The 20,785-nt window shown below is 45.6% G+C and overlaps 1 protein-coding gene across 3 annotated transcripts; it reads right to left on the bottom strand.

Annotated features, from left to right (window-relative positions):
- Positions 1-601: 601 nt before the first annotated feature.
- Positions 602-20,475, bottom strand: LOC120947561 (dynein light chain 1, cytoplasmic). 3 transcript variants are annotated; one of them, XM_040362979.2, is made up of 3 exons: positions 20,345-20,475; positions 16,955-17,126; positions 602-2,763 (listed from the first exon to the last, which is right to left on the bottom strand). In XM_040362979.2, exons 2-3 carry the CDS (start codon positions 17,060-17,062, stop codon positions 2,602-2,604), a joined length of 270 nt encoding a protein of 89 aa, XP_040218913.1. In that variant the 5' UTR covers positions 17,063-17,126; positions 20,345-20,475; the 3' UTR covers positions 602-2,601. The 3 variants fall into 3 exon arrangements, with proteins under 3 accessions (XP_040218913.1, XP_040218915.1, XP_040218916.1); XM_040362981.2 differs by having other exon boundaries at positions 20,247-20,355; XM_040362982.2 differs by lacking the exon at positions 20,345-20,475 and adding an exon at positions 17,410-17,533.
- Positions 20,476-20,785: the final 310 nt, after the last annotated feature.

Here is a 20,785-nt window from a genome sequence, read left to right as displayed (position 1 = left end):
ACGCCCGATAGATACACAGGCGTGCGCGGACTTACTTAATACCTTCTCAGTACTTCGGACGGGTGTTTCGTAAACCACAGTGTGAACAGAAATGTAATGCAGCATTCCTTCCCCATACACATACTGCACTGCTACTCTACGTCCCATGGTCCAGAAAGTTGGAGGAACTAAGATCACACAAACGTAGGGGATAAGTTGACTGAATCCGGACGATGTGCCACGCACATCATGCTTGTTTTCACTAAATTCTTTTGATATTTCTTAACATCTAGCCGACTCGAGCTCACTATAGCCACATGCACACAAACACACACACGCACACAAACATCATGCACACACACACATACATCGTACATCACAATGGAGTGTTGTTTTGCAGATTTTGAAGGGAGAGGGCGAACACAAAACCAACGTGACCGTAATATGATTGATAATGAATGATGAAAAATCGTATCAGCTGGTGGTTAGCTGGTGGTCCGAGAATAATCACTAGAAATTGAATTCTTGAACTTGCGCTCCGATGCACACACACACACACGCACACACGCGCAATCAAATCAGTGCAGATACTCGTAAGCTTAGCTAGTAGAGCAGTTAGAGCTACAGTTCTTGTGCCATCTCTGTTTCCTTCTTTTATTCTGCGCCGCCACCGGGGAGTACCTTCATTGACTAAACTACATACTGTTCATCACACCTACGGATCATACTGCCCACCCACTGCAGAGAGCTGCAATCTGCTCTCAGCTCAAGCAGTTCCTGTGTTTGTTTTTTGTGCTTGCACATACCGTGACTGTGTGCGCCGCGCGTATGCACTACTGCTGTAGAGGTTTCTACTTTGCTCATTCACTACCACTCACACTTGTCAACACAAAAAGGCTCTCCTTCTCCTCCTCCTCCTCCTCTGGTCAGTTCTATGCAAGTTAGTTTTGTAGTTTCGAGTGTAATTCTTTATTTATACTCCTTCATTCGTTTGATATACTATGGTGGAAAAACAAAACTAGCAATAATAATAAACGGAACTAAGACGACCAATTCATAAGTTCAAAGTTCATAAATTCTTTTCAGGAGTCAAAACATTCTAGTGCCGCAAAAAAAAGAAGAAAACTAACGCCTCTCAAACCCCTACGCCGTGGTGGCACGTGCGAAAACACTCGACGCACGTTGCGAAACGTTGCGCACTTTGCCGCAGAAAGGCAACACGCTCTCCGTTCGCGCACTAAACTATCTTTGATGAAGAAGGAAAAGCACACCTTTCCTACCATATACTATTAAGTGGTCGAGGACCGAACTGAACCAAACGTGAAAAGTGAAATCTCGCCGTTCAAAAACAAAAACAAAAACTCTATCGATCGATCGCGATATAGAAGTCCTGCGAGTCCTTCACCCTGCTGCCTTAAACACTATCATCACCCGGGGAAAGCGAATTGAGAAGATCGTTCTTTGTTTTTTTTCTCGAGCCTGTCTGCGGGTGTGTTCTTCCTACTTCCCTCCATCGGTTGTGAGATATCGTTACTGTCTGCAAACGTTAAAAATTGTGTGTTTGTAGAGTGTCCCTGCAAATAATGAATGTTACCGTGATTCGGTTGCTAGCCAGAATGAATGCGTATCCTTCCTCTACTCCCTTCGCTTGAATATGCTTCAGAGTTGATCGATCTTTGAGAGGAATAACAAGGATTTGTGAAAGATCACGTACTACTGCTGTTCATCCGTCCACGGCCATGTCTGTTCTTTACCAGTTCCCGTCTACTGTCCCCTCATCATAACTCCCTTCGTCCCGGTCATTTTTCATAGCCTCTGCGGGACACGGAATTTCTTCTCTTCGTAAAATGGCCACTTCTAAACGTTCGATCGAGAGATTGATTGTGTTACTAGAATGTTGTATCTCAGCAAGATTTTCAAAGGTATTGGACAAAGGCAGCGATCCTGTACATCGATTACAATTCTCAATCACAACGATATACGCACATACACACACACCTTTACTGAACGCAATGGAATTTTAGTTTACAACTTGAACGTCGGTTTTATGGTCGGCCACACTCTTTGGGGGGGGGGGGGCATTGTATTTGCCTGCTGTACGACACTCCCAGACGAACTAGTGGCATGAGATATTATGCTGGCAGGGGCATGTTTGGACAGATGGTTTGCCTTCCTTGATTCCGAGCAGCTTGGTTTTACGACCACACCACACCCATGGACAGTACACATTTTTGCTCGCGAGTTCCGGTAAAGTTGATTTACTTAATTGGTACAGCTCTGCTTCGTTCGATTTAGTATAGTTCACGGTAAATATATAAGAATGTCAAATTTCCTCTCCCCACTGCTTCTAATAATGGTTCCTCGCGCCCCTCACAATCCAGCTATCTATCCATCGTTCCGTTTCTACTACTCCTTCGCATCTACGGCTCGGCTTCTCCAACCCCTCCAACATCCTCCCGCCGTCCGACTGCAGGTTGAAGGCCGTGTCCATATATGTGGATGCCGCCGCTAAATACGCAATCGTTGCCATTTCTCTACACGCTTCGCCGTTCACCGTCCGATCCCGTCCTCGCTCCCATTCTTTTACAGCATTCCGATGATATTAAGCTAAGGTTGTGTGGTTTAACCGCTCTTAAATAATAGGATGGCAACCTGACCGAGATAAAAGTAAATGAAATGACGCGTTTCGTGCGTCACGTACGATCCAAAGTTTCGGCCCACGATGCAGTGCCAGGTGGGGTTGTACTTTTTGTCGAATTCTTTCTTTATGTAGGCAGCAATGTCCTAAAATGGAGAGCAAAAGATTAAAAAAAACAGTTATTAAAAACTGATCGTGGAATTCATATGGTTAGAAAAGGTAACATGATCGTGGCTGTTTTAAGTTAATCGTCCAATCGTTGTCGCCCCATGTCGAATGGTTTGAGAAACAGTTCCAGCCAAAATGTCCAATTGTCCCAGCAGCAGACTTGACCAGAATTCGTCAGGGGGGGATGCTCCGTTCTTCCAGCCTCTCCAAAATACACACACACTGAACGTACTACATCAATGCAAAGGACAATATACAAGAGCAAGCATCTCATATGCAACAAATCCATACATTCATTTTAGAAAAGTGCACCGAAAGCGGTACGAAACAACCCATTCGTGTGCAGCAATCGATGAAAACCACTGACGCACCACATTCGCCAAATGTGGCTCCTCTTCAACTGTTGTCTCTCTGTCTCATAATGCGCTTTATTTCCCGAGGAACGAAAAAAAACAACCCACATAATGGTGAAGGCAAATTTGGGTCGCACGGCAGCACCGGCGGCAGCTGGAAAAATCTCTCCGCCAATCTCTGCACGACGGTACGCGGTTTTATTCCTGTGCACAAAAACTTTGTGCCACCAGCCGCCACCGGGAACACAGGAAATGAGTGCTCCCGCTGCTCCAAAGCACTAGCACAAAGGACAGCGTAAAGAACGAGGACGCTTGCTGAATAAACAGGATAAATGAAAGCATCTCCCTCTCTGTGTATGCACCGTCATGGCCTGGCGATGTGAAAGTGTCAAGTGAACGAACCACGCAGGATGCGGAGGGTAAAAATACATCTGCAGGGAGTTGCGTTTCTGTTGTTGGGCTGTGTGCATCGACGTGTACATGAAAAGTAAACATAATCAACCTCCACTTCCGGACTACGACGACAGCAGTGGGTGGCGGCGGCTTGCTGCTGGGCCATAAGCAGTGGGACGACGGTGGGTGGTCTGAGAGCGCGAGAGTTGAGTTGCAGCTGAGCTGCTTGCTTTTGCTTGTCCCACGTTGCGATGGTGTGGTGGCTCAACTTCACCACCTGAGCACGAGCGATGTGCATGGGAACTACTAAAAGGCACAAGCGAGCGAGCGAGCGAGATTCGAACGAGAGCACACATACAGGAACTACTCTCGACACATCATCTTGTTTGCACCATTCATCGCTCGCTTGTGTTTGTCTAGCAAATAGCGAAAGAGCGACATAATCAGCCTGGTGCTTCGTCTGTTTCTAACTCTGAAATACGACCCACACCAGACACGAGAGCGAGAGAGAGAGAGGTAGGTAATCGCTTGTATGATGCCAGCTGTGTTGCATTGGAGTCAAAAGTCATGCTGGAAACTATACACTAATTGGGGCGAGATTTTAATTGCTGAAAACCCTACCAATTTGAATAGCATAGGATATTATTTATTTTTTCAAGCCAATCTAGCTTTTCAAACACCTTTTCCCTATGGCTGGGAACAATTTGGGACAGAGTTTTACCTTTATCTCTTTAATGAAAACATAAATTTTAAATCTGGAGTATTTGAGGAGTGGATGGCTGTGTGTGTGTGGAATACTTGTCCTATTTAATGGACATATCACTATCTATTCCCACACATCAGGACATACAATACACCGCTGTGGCCACCCATGGCCTTGACTGACATCGTCACTGAGGATATGAAGTCGCTATTATTCAATCGAATTGTATCGTAGGCTTCGCGAGTTCTATGTCCTACTGAAGGGACGATAGCATGCTAAGCTCCCATTAGTAACACACCACCAGCGAATGGATGCGGATTTTCCGAAAGCCCCATTTTCGATACGGAGGCACGGCCCTGTCCCTGCGGGCGGCTTGGAACAAAATTGGAGCACTTTTTCCTCGCGCTTTCCACACCCTGTGAAACACAATAAAAAGGTAAACTTCGTATCGATCTTGCCGCCGCCGACGGACTGACGCGCGACGCCCAGGGAGGCACATTCAAGTAGAACACAAGCGTCAAACAGCGCACAAACCAATAAAACCTCCGAGGCCCCACACACTATGCCGAAACCGAATGAGCACTCCTTACCCTGCTGTGTTGTGTGGGGCGTCTATTACACACATCCGAGAGAAACTTTTTGAGGTCAGTAACAGTGTGTGATGGCATAGATAATAATCTCAAGCTTTACTGCCGCGCCCCCCGACATGTTCTTGGGAGGGTTGGCATAATTGGAAGATTCTACTACCTTGGCACTAAATATGTTGCCAGAAAAGATAGGTCGACCTTTTGTGCGGCCATCTTTTTCACCTCCCTGTCTAGAAGAGGTATTTCCTTCATTGAACTTGAGCTTATTTGGCGCACACCGTTCTTTACTTCAAAGAACGAATGCCTTCGCATACATCGAGGTCATCAACCAAATTCCGGTCACCTCGAACTGGAAAAGGCATATAATCGTTTTACTGCGCTATTCATTCTAGCCATGGTATGGACGCCCCTTATACTCGGGGAGCAAAGGAGTGTAAATTCGATAAACTGTTTCCCTGCCAGAGAGAGAGAGAGAGAGGGAGAGAGAAGTGCATAAAATTGGACGGATTAGAAACTTTTCCCTAGCGACATTTACAGCCATACCCATGGATCCATCCATCATCAAAACGAGCACCTTTTACCTTACCTTCACTAATCGAAGAGACGAAGGCAACAGCGACCCAAAAGCGGTGTGGTTCTTCTGAGCGGAACTACTTGCGTACGAAGAAGCTGGCAAAGTTTACCAACTGAACAAACCCTCCCACCATTGGTTACCCAATTCCTGGCAAATTTTATTATTTGGACCCGGGGAGTAGTACTGCTCCGATGCGCTATCGTTGATAGTTTTTGCTCAAGCAAAATTTATTTGTTTACCCAACACAAACAGCAACAAAACTCCGCACTTGCATGGGGGGGGGGGGGGGGGGGGGAACATGGATAGATATTTACGAACTGTAGCAGAAGAGACCTGCAGGATGTCCGTCCGGCTCCGTTTATAATGCGCTTTGCTTTACTTTACCTTAAACGATATGGTATTGGTGGTGGTGGTGGTGGTGGGCAACCGTAACTTGGTTAAAACTTTATCGATCCATTTCACCACCGAGAGTACCTTTAGCGTTGCAGCTCCGTACGGTAGGGTTGGATTGGTTTTAGGAGGTGAGTTGAATCCCTTGCCTCGCACCCACTCACTCACTAGTCAATGTTCTTTCGGCTAGGCATACAATTAACCAGTTCGTTTTAGCTATTTCAGTACACTTCGTCCTTCACCTAACGTCCTTCCAAGTAATGCAGAAGAACAGAAACGATCGTGTTTGTCTGATGTAAAGAGCCCTTCAGTTGCTTAACAGAAGCGCATTGATAATTCGAACGCTTTGTACAGTCACGTAAAAAAATCCGACCAAAAAGACATGCACATATACGTTAAAGCATCTGCTCCTCGGTATACTCACAGCACAGCACCAGGTTTTTGGTGCATTAAATGTCTAGACAAAAATATATTCCTACTACAGATTCAACATTTAGTGAGTGAGTCATTTTCCTCGGTGTTTTCAATCTCCGCCCTCTCGAGGGTACTCGTTCTCTCCGCCAGGCAACACGGCAACAACGGTATTAAATCATTCAACGATGGTCAATTTACTCACTAAACGTTTTCCAAATGCTATTTTCTTTTTCTCTACCGAACAGAACACAGCGACGAACCAAAGGCGGCACCAGTTAAGCCCCGGGTGGCACAGGTGGTGTACAGGAGGGACGCGGAAAATGATGATGAATTCACGGAAAAACGATTCAGATGAAGGAAGAAGAGAGCAAGGCGGCAGCACCAGGTTTTCCTCGGGTCAGTTGCTGAAACAACTTTTCCATCCAGATGAGCGCGCGCGCACGCTCCGGCCAATTGTAGCCGCACGAGGTTCAGGGCGGCAGGGACGGTGATGGGTGCAGGTCGGCTTTCCATCACCATCATCATGAGCATCATCGTTGGCACACAGAGCGTTTCTTCTCAAGAGAAGCCTCCTTCCCATCATCATCGTCGTCATCATCTCGAGAGTGGCAATCGAGGGTTCTGGGGCATATGCTTACGGCTCTTCATTTTCCTACCAGCCCCCAGAGCTCGCACGCTGCTGCTGGTCCTCTCTCTAGCTACTAAAATCTTGACATTAAATGGATTTATTATTCCATTTTCCGTCGGAGTTTCACGCGCGATGCCGCCCGGCCCAAAAGCAAACGAGAAGCAAAAACAGATAACGAAGACACCGACGACGCGGGGACGGCCTTTGCCTTCTCGCAGTTAACAGCGAATAAAAGTTAATTCCAAAATTGAATCATATGCCAAAAGGAGCTCCACAGCAGAGTGGCAACGAAATGACGGACACCATTGCATTTCATTTCGCAGCAAGACGACGCTTTGTTGCCCTTAAAGGTGGGCGCCCTTAAACCCACTTCCTGCGGCAAGGCAAAAAATGACACATACACACACACACACAGAGTCAGCTATCCTGCCGCCCACACAAACAACGTTTCTACCACAATTAAACGGAAAGGTCGCGTAAACGGCATGCGGCGGATGATGCTTGTTGAATGTGGGCCGCAACTCCGAAAGTGTACAAAAACGGCCGATTCTCTCTCGCTTCGCATTTTCCATCTGTAACAGGTTGGTGAATTATAATGTGCGTTGCCGCCGTCGGGCAGGGTGTAAGAGATCCCTGCTAAACCTTTCGCTTTGCTCTTATTCTCTCGGATAGACTCACCATTTGCTCTAATAATGCCAACACATCTCTCGAGGAGATGATGATGAACGGCGATGGCGTTGTTGAGCGTCGCTTACCCAACAAGCGGTAAAATTCGGTCAATACCTTATTCTCTACTCCCCGAATGTGTGTGTTCTTGGGTGTACGCGGGTGTGGTGTATGTGTGAGTGCCAGGTATTTTCTACATGGCCCATATATTGTAATTTTGGCCGAGTCGAACCTCCTACCTATCGTTCATCCACGTCTTACTCCTCGCTTTCTCTCGGTTTTCTTCTCGCAAAATATATTTCTCTCCTTCTCTCACACAGACACATTTTATGTGGTGAAAATGCGTTCCTCATTGAAATACATGCTGTTCGATCATCATTTCCTTCTGGGCAGATGACGAAGGCCGGCAGCGGGTCGTTGATAAAAGCGGAGACCGCGAAACCTGCCGATGTGCCCCGCAGGGACACTAGAACGGACTAAATTTAGCAACGACACGAAAATAAAATGGAAAATTCCAGCAATTTGCTTGGGTCACCAGCTCCGGCACAGGCGTCACAGCATGGCCGGGGGACAGTATGTTTCGGGCAGCGTTGAAGCACCGTTGTTCGACAGCTGAGACTCTGACTAAAGGGCGAAAATTAAATTTAAAAGCCTGGCTCTCCTACGGTCCCGCACCGACCATGCCGTCCGGTCGCTTCCTGCATTCTTTTCGCTATGGCTTTTATTCCGGCGAAAACCCACTCTTTTTACGTAGTTGGGTGTCATCGGTCCATTTTCCATGTTATCAACGTCACACAGATGACTATCTTTAGAATCCACCACACCATGGGCCAAAGGATTCAAAAGCATTTCGCCCACAACTGTCACCTAGAAGAGGATTCCTCGCAGACTTCCTTCCCTTCAAGATGCATTTTGGATTTGGCTAGGATGTTCAACAGTACCACATCATCCTATATCCTTCCCCTCACGATCGCTCGCTCTATCTATACATCGAAATCGATCCATCCATCAACAGTCTACCTATTATTGTACAACTTTTCCTCTTCCAAGCACACAATCGTAGCAGGAAAAGTTTATGTAAACCCATTCTCATCCACAAACAACACCGAGTCCTTGTATACAACCCACCTCTTCCCAGCATAGTAGGTGTAAGAGGCAGGGGAGATGGGAAGAGGCCAGCATAATTCCATTAGGAGACAATAAATCAATCAATTTATGAATCGCTTTTCTCACATTGCGGACATTGGGAGGATTTATAAACAAAGCAAATCTTGTGTGTTTTCCGCGGCCGACTCCGAATTTCCCGAAAGACCTCTCCGCACTCTCGCTCGCTCTCCCCTCTCTGGTCACGTGCACTACTCTTGCGGCTCTAGGGGCGGAAATACAAGATTGCCGGAAATTTCCACATCCGCAACGGAGAAAAGTAATCCCGAGAGGTTTCCTCTTTCACTACGGCCAAACCGAACACACAAAGCAAAGGGGCTGGGGCTCGTGGAATTGCTGCAGTGGAAGTTATCCCAATTTCCCCTCACGGCAAGAGATCCTTGCTCTCTGTAATACTCGTTTTGGCAAGTTGTACTCTGGCTATGAAAAGCTCCACAACCTCCAAACACCCCTTTTAAAGCTAACAGAATATTCCTACAGATGGAAAATTGAATTTTGGCACTTTCAAATGGTGCTGCGTTATGTGAACTATAACAGGTAACAGTATGTTTCAACAAGTTTCTCAAATAATTACAACGAAATTTCTTACATAACTGTGAACAAATAGAATATCCTCTTTCTCGAGATTGTTTGCAGATAATACTAATTGCAGTCACGTCAGTAAATGGGCAACTATCTAGCAGAATGTTTTGCATTAAATCGTAATTGGAGTTTCACCAAACTGTATCCCATGCCAAAACAACATAATAATAAATCCCTTTTGTATCTTACGCCACTGCCCCCAGATAGTGTACGTAGAGATGATGATGATTTTTATCCTAAAAACACAAAACCCAGTTTGCTACACAGTGTTCATATACCTTCCTTATCAGAAGGCAGGTCGAGAGCTAAAAGTGAGGATTCATAAATCAACAAGTTTTTATCATTGTTTATACGACTGGCTTCCACATTTCAAAAACATTCCCCAGCCCAGCGTACTCCTCTCCTGCTTGCCTTAACCGTACAATGGCTTGCTTGACAAACTAACAAGCAAAACGTCGTATCAGCTGTTAACTTCTTCATCTGTTGCATCATTTAAGGTGGAGCAAAATGCAAAAAGAAAAACATTTTCATGGTTTTCCAACTGTGTCCGTATCATTAGAACCATCATTTTCAAGATTAACGAGTTATTAAAATGCACTATAATCAGAATTTGATGCATAACCTTCTAGTTGGACTTTGCACATTTGCAATAAAAACAAATGTGTCTAAAAGCTTGTACCATTCGGCCACAAACGCTGTTACTCCAAGTATCTACGATGACCATGCCACATACGCTGTATTTTTGCAATCGCTGCATATTCCCCTTGTGACATCCATTCGACGTAGCGTTTTAGTGCTTGAATTGTGTTTCAGTTTTCGCTCGTACTTCCAATCCCTATGAAATTAAAACACGTACAGGCAATACGTACGGCCAAACGTCACTCAATCGTAACTAGCTAGTGTTGTGGATGTGATTTTTCTTTTTATAGGTCACAGAAATCAACCCTTTTACGCTTCTTTTATGAGTTGTTATCCTTCCTTCCATGCATACTCATACATACGCTTGCACGCAGGAGAGCGTCCATACCACGCAAGACCATGCTCACATCAAAGAGTTCTAGCGACAGAAACTGGCAGAGTGAAAATCTGGCACAGTACACTCATACTGGTTCGCTAACAACACTTCACTACATCGTATCATTCCCATGATGCACAAAAGTAGGCTTTTCAGGGGCCAATGGGTATGATCCTTACCTTACAAAAAAGGTGTCCCCCATACCAATGAAATGAGACTGACATTTTTCATCAACATCAAAGGACTATCCATGGTTGAAATTGTTACTCATGTAGGTGTTCGTTTCTGTTTTTTATGTGTTCCCGCGAAACGAAATGTCATTAAGCTTTGCAATTGAAATTCGATGCGATAAAACAACACCCAAACGTGCAGCGATAGACACACAACCACACCGTCGAGCGATTATCTCCCTCGCAGGCATTGAATAAAATAATTCTATTTCAGGATTGTGACGCTCCAGCAAATAAACTAATTCCAAACAGGCATGGGTTTCAAAAAGCATCATTTCCGGTGAAATAACACAGACACAAATGACAAAGCTTTACCAAGAGAACTAATGGCATCTAGAAAAAATGTGTTAGCGATCAATGTGTTATCACACTTTTCGTGAATTATTAATAATCCCACCTTTCTATTACGTCGAAATGACCAGCGCCAGGATACACAGAGAACGTGCACACTGATGTCAGTATTGTACCAGGAGAGGCTGTCGAACAACAGTCGCTTGTTGTATTTCTGTCTATATATTCGATGATAAGTAACAGACGTCAAAAATTGATCTACGTCATGTCTTCAGGCATAGCACGGTAAAAAAAAGCCCAATAAACTCAGAGACCAAATGGAATCGCGAGGTAATAAAGCTCTGATGGACTGAGAGCTTGTGGTTGGACCATCAAAGCATCAAAGTACAATTATCACTGGGCTGGTTCTTATTTGTGCAGTGATTACTGATTGCAAATCACTGCCATAACCAAGCCTCACCTTTCGTTGGGCAGGAACTTAACACGAAACACGGCTTGGAGGAAAACGCACCCCCATTGGCAGCTCAGTCGTTTCTCATAACCTCGATTAAGGAGTGTCAAATGCTTAAACTTCGCCAAACTAGGCCAAATTTAATTTCTCTTATAAAACACAGCTCGCAACACCTTCCACTTTGCCAGACGGAACATCAAACGAACAAAACTACGGCGGCACTGGGGATGGACGAGAGCTCTTATAAAGGGTAGACACGCGATAAAACCTATCCCAAACAAGCAGAGAACGGGGGGCAAAAGCTCATTCGAAATCGAGTTTTAGCAAATGGCGTGCTGTTGCGCTAGATTTAGGCCCGGAGGTTGAAGAAGTTTGCCGCCCTGAACAGCGCATTTCCCCTTTTCTACCAATGGGAAATGGATACACCTCCCACTGCCAATGAGTCCCATTTTCCCAAATGCCGAAAATGCGAGGCCCCAATCGAAAACGATAGTCGATTGCAATTTGGCGGAGGAAATAAACGGGAACATGCCATTTCCCACTTAGGCAAACTTGTAGGAAATCACATTCAGGAAGTTTCTGTATCAATGCCGCATTTAGGCAGCTCATGAACCCCGAACCCCTACTGCCCAAACATATTCTGAATAATGTTGCCAGGGAGATGTACGTTTTGGTGCCTTATTTGCGCAAAGAGAACGTTACTTGTTGGTAGAACTATGTACCACAAGTTTGTTGAAAATAAAATCCGATTTAGAATTAAATTCAAACATTCATAAGTATCACTGCTCGCGTACGTCAAGAAGACCGCCAAATCCAAAATATTTTCTATGCTGTAAAACCCTGTACCATATCATACTTGTATTGCCTTATGCCAAACAAGAGGAATGAGTAGATTTTCTCGGAACAACCCCTATAATGAATGTTCTTCACAATTATGAGTTTACACCTGTACTGAACGAACACTCCCCTGGCTCACCCATCGAAAAAGAATCGTCCACACAATTATTCCACTTGAACGCGTATCACATCTTCTTCAACTCCCTTACTGTAGCGAACGAAATCAAGAAAAATGTTCTCGTGCCACGCAGTTGTGTTAAAGCTCCTGGACGGTGGCGTCCGGAATTCGCTGGAGACACAGTTACACAAAACATCATTAGTGACGAGATGCACAGTTTGTTCACTGCTCCGAAACGGCAAGAGTACTGAAGGGAATCTTGAATCTTAACACTCATAAAACGTCACCAAAACACAGACCAAACGACTATATCTTAGGACGAATACAACACACTCTAACACATCATCGGCTACTGCTACTATCACGAAGCTCTTCAAACCATAATAAAGTTGGCAGAAGAAGACAAGTTTGTGGTCCTTAGTAAATCCACCACCCCCCAAAACCAAATGATGATCTTCGGGCGACATTCTTTCAAGTGTTCCTTCTTCTTGGGACCAAGAACACTGGCACAAAACGAAACGATTGATCGCACGAAGGAGAGGAGACAACGCGCTAGGGTCCTTTTTGCCCTACAAAACCAACCATAACCGACAATCCCTCGGTTCGTATTTATTGTGGAGTTCAAGCATGTGTCGTCGTCGGCTTCAAGCTCCATTACGCATGGTCGCATGGCCAGTTATCATCGAACGACCCAAACACCCAGGGCCATCAAAATAATGGGGAAAGGATTTTAGGTCGGCAATGCTCGACATTGCGAGAAAAAGGATAAAAGCCGTGTGGCCCTAATAACGGTCACAAATGATTTGAAGGAATTTCAACTTCCATGTTGTTCTTGTATTAATGCTTTATGAAGTTTCGTTTTTGAGCAAAACTCTGTTGTTGCGACACTACAGGCGCAGGCACTTTAAATATTGTGCATGGAAATGCATTTAATTTCAACATCCAAACACTACTAGCATTATTCAACGATTGTAAAATGATAACATATTCTTTAAATTTCAAACAAAATATCGAAACATAAGCAAAGTAACACATTTTCTCTTAGATATCGAATATCGAAACAACACTAACAAACGTATAAACGTCTTCACATCGTGAACCGCACCTCGTAACCACCGTAACACCGCGCAGTAAAAGCAACTGTCCGGGTGTCATAAAAAGCAGTTTGATCTGAATATGAATTACGCAGCTTAATGCGGAAAAGCATACATCTCTCACTCTATGCCAGAGCACGCACTACTGCCCCCTCCCGCACGCCCTTGGCACCATCGAAGGGAAAGGAAATGAATAAGTAATGTTGCCTGAGGCGAAAACAAAACCAAAACACACACAACCACACAGTCAAGGTAACTCAGCTAATCCCTGCTACCAACCCCCAATGTCGTCACACACACGCACACACACACGCCAGGAATCATCCATCCAGCCCAAGTGGTTGTTATGCCAATTTTTATGAACCACCCAGAAGGGCAAAACATTGTTTTTTTTCCCTTTTTTGCGATGTGCAACCACACTTCGACCAAGCAGCGCGTCACACTGTTTCGTTGTTGGATAGAAAGCAGAAGCAGAGCTCCAAGCAGTGCAATGTAACCATCATCGAGGGCACGAGAGCGGAGCGAGAAGGCCAGCCAGCGTAAGCTCGGAAATCAAAAGGACATTCGCTCGAGCACTCGCCATCTAACCGCAATGCCTCAGCCACAAACCGGAATTATGATACACGGTGGCGTACCGGTGGGTAAGAAAAGCGATTATTTCATTCTTTTCCCTTTGCACTTGACATAAATCAAGTGTTAGTGGGCAAGGCGCACGACGACGGAAGGCAAAAGAACGAAGCAAGGATCCTTCACAACCTAAGAAAAAAGAATATAAAATTAAAAGCGAAACTAAAGAAGAAATCCGCACATAAAAACAGCCACTAAATGCTTTACTCCATTTACTGCCTTCCCGAACGACGCTGGTAAGAAGATTCCACTCCAGATCCGGCCTCGAACCGCGCACACGGCAGTTAAAAAAGTACGCCCTTTGCACAATCTTTTCTCTTGGCCGTACGGTCGTGCAGCGCTCCGGACAAACGCTACTTCCGGTCACTTGTGATCCAGAGAGCTGAAAGGAAAGTGCTACTTACACCACGCCACAATGGCACACTTGCGCACAAATCGATACCGCGCACACCATCCTATCGTCACCTTCGATCGTGTGATTCTCGAGCACTTTATCGTAATTTTTTTCTCCCTTGCTTGGGATACACCTAGCTCGTGCGTTGAATGTTCCACGTACAAATGCTGCTTTTAGACAGTTCCGGAAGGAAAAGTTTTCTCCGTTTCCCAGGGGTAAAATAGTTGCCTCGAGTTCTGCACATGTGCACATACCATACAGCACGCACACACACCAGCAGGACAGAAATAATGGGCGCCGTGCAAAGTGCAATCGTTTTGCGTGTGTGTGAAACAGACGTGTTCAAAAGTTCAGTTCAGAGTCTTTGTTTGGTGATACAATTTCAACGCCTTTGCCGAACACACGAAAGCATCATGATGATGATACTGGTTTTGTGGGCTCTATAGTACAGCGCGAAATGGAAAGCCACCACACAGGTTCCATTCAACGTAGATTACAATTTACTCTCGAAGAATCGAGCGAAATAACAAAACAAATGAGTCAGAGGTTTGCATAAACTCTACCGTGCAACATACATATCACCTCACAGCACAGAACGTGCAAGTAAACGGGGTAGAGTACGATTTTCGCTCAACTTTTCTTCGCATATCCCCAGCATTTGTGCCTTTTCAGTAAGGGGAGGAAGAGGAGGGAGCTAAAGTGAAGCGAAATAGCCCACCCTTGCAAAGCGAAAAAGGTCCTGACTGGGCAAATGGTATCGGCCATTTTTGCCGCAGAGTACGTGAACATTTTACCAAATGCGAACGAAACGTTCCTCTTCGTTGAAAGGTATGTGGTGGTGTTCCATTTTCTCGTGAAAGAAAATCAAACATTTTTTCAGTAAGTTTCATGCCAGGCCATTGCATTGATTTGGGTATCGATTGTAAAATAATCGGCTTTTGCCGTCGTATCTCTGTTTTTTATGTCACTCAAATCAAAGCCTATCAAAATTTATATTAAAAAAATCATCACCTTTTTGATCACATTAGAACCTTTTCATTTGAAAATCGCACCATAATCATTCTTTAACTTATGTTGTACCACACCACCAACATGCGTTCTGTTAACCCTAACCTTCATCAACGCTATATGCGTTGCTTACATCACGAACAAATTCAAGCACAAAACGGCGCAACATAGGTGCCGCCCTCACCAGCAACACCATCACGCTTGTTTCAGTGAACTAGAAAAAGTCGTTCCTGCAGTTGAAGCACAACTTTGACCGAGGCTAAAAATAATATCAATTTATTACAGGCGCATCTAACTGCACGACGTTGCGCTATTCCCGTCACCAGTAGGTGAGTGTGATAACGAGCACGAGGGGTACGCACATGTACAACCCCGCACAGCTCACCTCCCAAGCAACTAGCTTCAGTGAACATATTCTCTCTTGCGCTGTCGCTCCTCGCCAAATCGTCTGATCCTCCCCAAGGAAGAGAGAACTAAAGTCAGCTGGTACAGTGGAGGATAGAGCTGCCAAAACAAACGCTTCCTCCCCTTTCGCCCTAACTACGCGGTCTCCAACCACACGCACACACACACACACACCCTCTACGCTCTACGACGTTCAAGCGGACAGTTTCGACGCTAAAGTGACATCATCACCGTTTCGTCACCCATCTCTGGGGGCCAACTTTAGTTACATTAAGTGTACGGTTGTGCTGCACCAACATACCACCCCAAACGGGGTCATGGTCGAAACAAAGTAAGGACGACCAAGAAGAAACTGCACACAACAAGAACACACCATGCCCCCCCCCCCATCATATCTCCATCTCGGTCCCAAACGTGGCGCTCTCCTCAGGTTGCGTACCTAGAAAGTTTTCAAAGCTGATCATTTAATTCGCACGATGGATGGGGGCCAAGGAAAAAACACCTCCGATCCGACGAGTGCACTCAAGAAACAGAAGATGAATTTTGAAAGCGTGCCTCACCACGACTGCCGAGGAAGCGTCTGACAGTGGCGCTTTGGGAACCATAACGAGCTCAGCAGGTGTGTGCTATTAATTCGCCCATTTACACCGCCAACGTTAGCGCCAGTGTGGGCGTGTTGGTTGGTTGGTGGTTGTACGTACGGGTCTCGGCGTACCGTCGAGACAATGTACGTAAACCGTGTTCGTGAAAGTGAAAATTAAACTAATAGCTTTAGCGCGCGTGCTTCCTGCCTACGGGGGATGTGGGGCATACGTGGGATACGACTCCCGTTGACTGACACACCAGACGAACTACTCCGGTACACTCTCTCAGATGTCTAACAAATGTCTACTTCTATGAAGGAATGACTCTGTCATCCCTGTTAACCCTCATCTCCTTGCCAGGTTCATTGTAGGCCTTTCCCACATGCACATACAAACGCACCGAGGCATCGCAGTTACCCACACTAACGCAAGGTCTGGTCTCACGCATTCGCGTCCTTGGCTAGGCACTGCCGCGGTGACCTGTCCTTGTACTATTATTGTCTGCAAATGAAATTCCCGGGTTTGCGAGGCGTTCTGGCTGGAAATAACTGCAGCGAACTGCGTCCACCGAGCAGGGCTCGTTATGGATACGTATTTCCGACAACTTCTCCCTCTCCCCCTCTTAACCATTCCCTCCCCTCCAGTCAACCAGCAGACGTACCTTTTCTATGTTGTACTTTTCCAGGGCCTGTGTTGCGCAGTCCACAGCGTCCTGCTGCATCTCCTCGCCCATGTCGGCATTCTTGATGACGGCTTTGCGGTCACTCATTTTTCCGGCGCTATTTGTTCTGCGGTGGCTAGATGGTGATGGTGAAGGCTTTTAAGACGAATACCTGTAGCAAACGGTGAAAAGAAACTCGATTAGTAAGTGCGAAGAAAGTTATCTGCGGCGCGTTACAAGAGCCAATTATCACAGAGAAGAAAAGTTGACAATTAATGCTTTTCCACGGTCTCTGTTTTAGGTAAAGGTAAAAGAATGATCGGAAACACCTCTCGCGAAACAGAAATAACCTTTCACTATCCCACGGTAACTGCGTAACGATGAATTGCGAACTATGCTGCCGCAAAAAAAGTAAAATAATGATAGTTCACAGAGAAAATTCGCCCCCAACGTACCGCCACTTCCTTATTAAAAGTAAATTTCACGCAGAAGAAAAACCTTCAATAATGTCAGCTTTAATATTTCGCAACAAAAAAGCAACTTTTCCCGAAACGATCTGCGAAAGGAATGTGCACGATACACGATGCTGCATTTTCATTCGCAGCCTGCTACGATGAGCGTCTATGCCCAGCGATGAATGATGGGACGGTCTTAGCGGGGCAAGACATCACAAAGCGGATTAACATTATTAAACGCATATAGTAGTTGATTGATTATTTGTATAGAGAACATAAACACTTTCCCTCCCGCGAAATTGCATTAACGTTATTTGATGCTCGCTCTCTTTCTATTCAGCTCTGCATTCACCGCCATATGCAGAGCACCGCATGAAACTGAAGAGAGTGAAACTGGTCTGCTAGTCTGCCATCTGGAGCCAGCTTTTCCATGCTCAAGTACCATCATCAGAGTGCTCGAAAATAAATGGCCCCACTAACTCTCCACTGGGTAATATTCCAACTGCAATCGTATACTTTCTCTGAAAGGTGGGGACGGTAATGTTAATAATAAATCATTAAACGTGTTAAAGACTGGGCACATCGGGTGTAGATCTCATTTGCATCATGAAGAATCCAGGTTTGCATGTTTGAAGCATTCGTATTCAACGCTTTTCTTTGAGAGTGATGCATCTGAATAAAAAAAAATCATAATAAGGCTACATGTGTCCTAAACCCTCACAGATGAGGACGTGAAAGTGAAATCCCGATCCGTGCAACATGCAATGCCCCATATAAAAACGCAAGCTGTAATCGATGCAATCGCCCCAAAACCCCCGGCATATTGCGGGTCCCTAGCAAAGGTTGCATAAATTTGCCCCCGAAAGGACCCAGAGCACCGAGTGCTTGCCAGGAGATGTTACGTTGGGAACACCCCAAGGCACCCCAGGCTTGCTGCTATTGCTGACCTTGAAACATAAGCGGGCCAGCCAACAACAACCGGAGCACATGGTTTTAATGCGCCTCGACCCGCGTGCGCTGAGGATGTCTGAGTGTATGTGTGTGTGTGTGTTGTGTAATATGTGCGCCTGGACAAACCGGACCGAAAAGGCTCCAAAGGCTCCCTTTTTCTGCATGTCTCTCCATGTCTCTTCCACACTCTCTTTCTCTCTTTCCTTGGCATTATGAATGCATAGTCCTCTCTTTTCCAATCGCTCACAGCTGTGCATGCTGCTCTGCCTGGCCTTAATCCGTGGAGTTTATGTATTGCCGCACGGGTAAGTGTGCTGGAACCAGAAACAAGGGAGAGTCTCGGCACGAGTGTATCCTTAATTTTAGTCTCGCGTGCAATGCTTCCGATAGGTGTTGGTAGCAGGATATTTAAATTCCCGTTTGCCGTAGCACCTCCAAACACACACACACACACACCACCACCACCAAACGCTAACCATTCTCCTGGGGCTAAACTCCACCTTGATTTCGTGGAAAAATACGTTTCCAATATTGTAGCACTCGCAACCCACAACGAGGCCAAGTGCGGGAGAAAGGAAAACCAATATCCAATGAAAAGGAAAATTGACAGAAAAGAAAGGCGTGTTCCGTGCACCTCGTTTGAACGTGCACACTGTCGTCACAATCCTGCACAACTCGAATTGCACTACAAGTACAAAGTTGTCCCAGGACAAGAAAACCAAAAAAACATTAACTCTCCTAAGGAACGAAATGAGAGAACAAATGGATGGAAAGTTTTCAAACGCTACAACCGTGTGTTTGAAGAATTAAACTGGCTAAACAAAACCCACACACACACATACACACACACGCATTCACTTTCGTGGAATGGTGTGGGCACCCAGAAAAGGAAACGCGTGAAGTGCGAGCTTAGAGCTTGCTAGGTTGTGTCAAAACGAACGCGCGCGCTTGCAACGGCTTCTATGACGATATCGTTCCGCCTGCTTCTAGTACATTCGATGGGAAATTTCCTTTCCCATTTTCGGCCACGCCATCGGCCAACGCGTTTTCCATTGAAACACTGCTGCTCCCTGCGGAAAGTCGATGTTTCAGAGAATGATCTGCTGCTTTTTTTTAGCGAAGTGGGGTACATCCAGAAACTCAATATCCGTTCAAGCGGCCTTCCATGAGGCTTCCGGTCATAACGACACAGATGGAGCGCGGCTGGCGGGATACAGACTTTATGCAGGAAATTCCATCACCGTCCGTCCGTCTCACGCATGCCATCGTGTTTCTCACGTTTCGCATCGTTCTGGTTTTGTAGACCATGTATGGAGGCATCAAGGCATGCCCGACGTCACGGACGGAATATATGGCTGTAATCTACAGACACAGTGTTAAGAAAACTAGATCTACAGTGTTAAGAAAACAAATTGAGTTTTAAGCAACACGAAGTCTTTGATTCAGTGCTAGCGTGTAGCCAGCGTACGATAGCGAAAGTTTGTTTCGAGAATCGGTCCATCCCAAGTTCGCGGAGCACATCCCCCTCGCGTAACGGAAATCAATGCCTGCTATTGTGATAGCGATAGATCGGATAGACGTTTGCTAGGAGAATGAGGTTAGGCGACAATGGTAAAATGTTACGATTTTTAACACTTTCTACCGCGTCCGTTTCGACCACTAGTGCAATGTGCACACAACACATTTGATATTCCATTGGCGAATCTTTTCTTGATAAAGCCTACACGTTCCTGCTAACTGTTCCCCAGTACACGAACGCACACACACACACACACACACACGTACACACCATAGATTCCCCATACACAACTATGCACGGCCAGTATACCGACGCAATGCACCGCTGCCGTTCCCGGCAAAATGTGTTATACGGATAATATTCGCACCGTTGCTGTTTCGCCGTCTTTATCCCGTAATATCCCGTTTGCAATTTAGCAGTTTTAGCAACTAACGCTTCGCGAACACGGACTATGGAAATGCTCACCCGTCGTTAACTCGTTTGCACTCTTTAGCGCGAAATGGCTCTTTTCTCTCTGTAGGTTAGCACACGACGGCGACGCAGACGAAAAACCGACAGCCGCTATTCCGACAAATACGAGATTGTGTGAATTTTCCAGGCGGTTTCTAGCAGGCGGATTCTAGCAAATGTCTGTCGCATCAAACAATCCAACTCGTGCAGGTTGGGCCATGGTATAGCGTCGAGACAGCTGTGACATTTGGCACTGGATGTGATGGTATATTTACACTGCAGTTGTCGTTTATTCATTTTTTATAGATAAGTCGTTTAGTCAAACGATCGATTTTATACGCTTCGATTGCCAAAATTTGGCTCTTTTCACATTCGAATATAATCAGAAAAAAGGATAAATCTTGTAGGAAGTAGATCAATAAATCAAAACACGCATCTTCGTGTCGACGAGACCGT

Source organism: Anopheles coluzzii, chromosome 2, assembly GCF_943734685.1.
Source record: "Anopheles coluzzii chromosome 2, AcolN3, whole genome shotgun sequence".
NCBI classification, from domain to species: Eukaryota; Metazoa; Arthropoda; class Insecta; order Diptera; family Culicidae; genus Anopheles; species Anopheles coluzzii.
The sequence above is the reverse complement of the archived record's forward strand: the minus strand, read 5'-3'. Positions and strand labels throughout refer to the sequence as shown.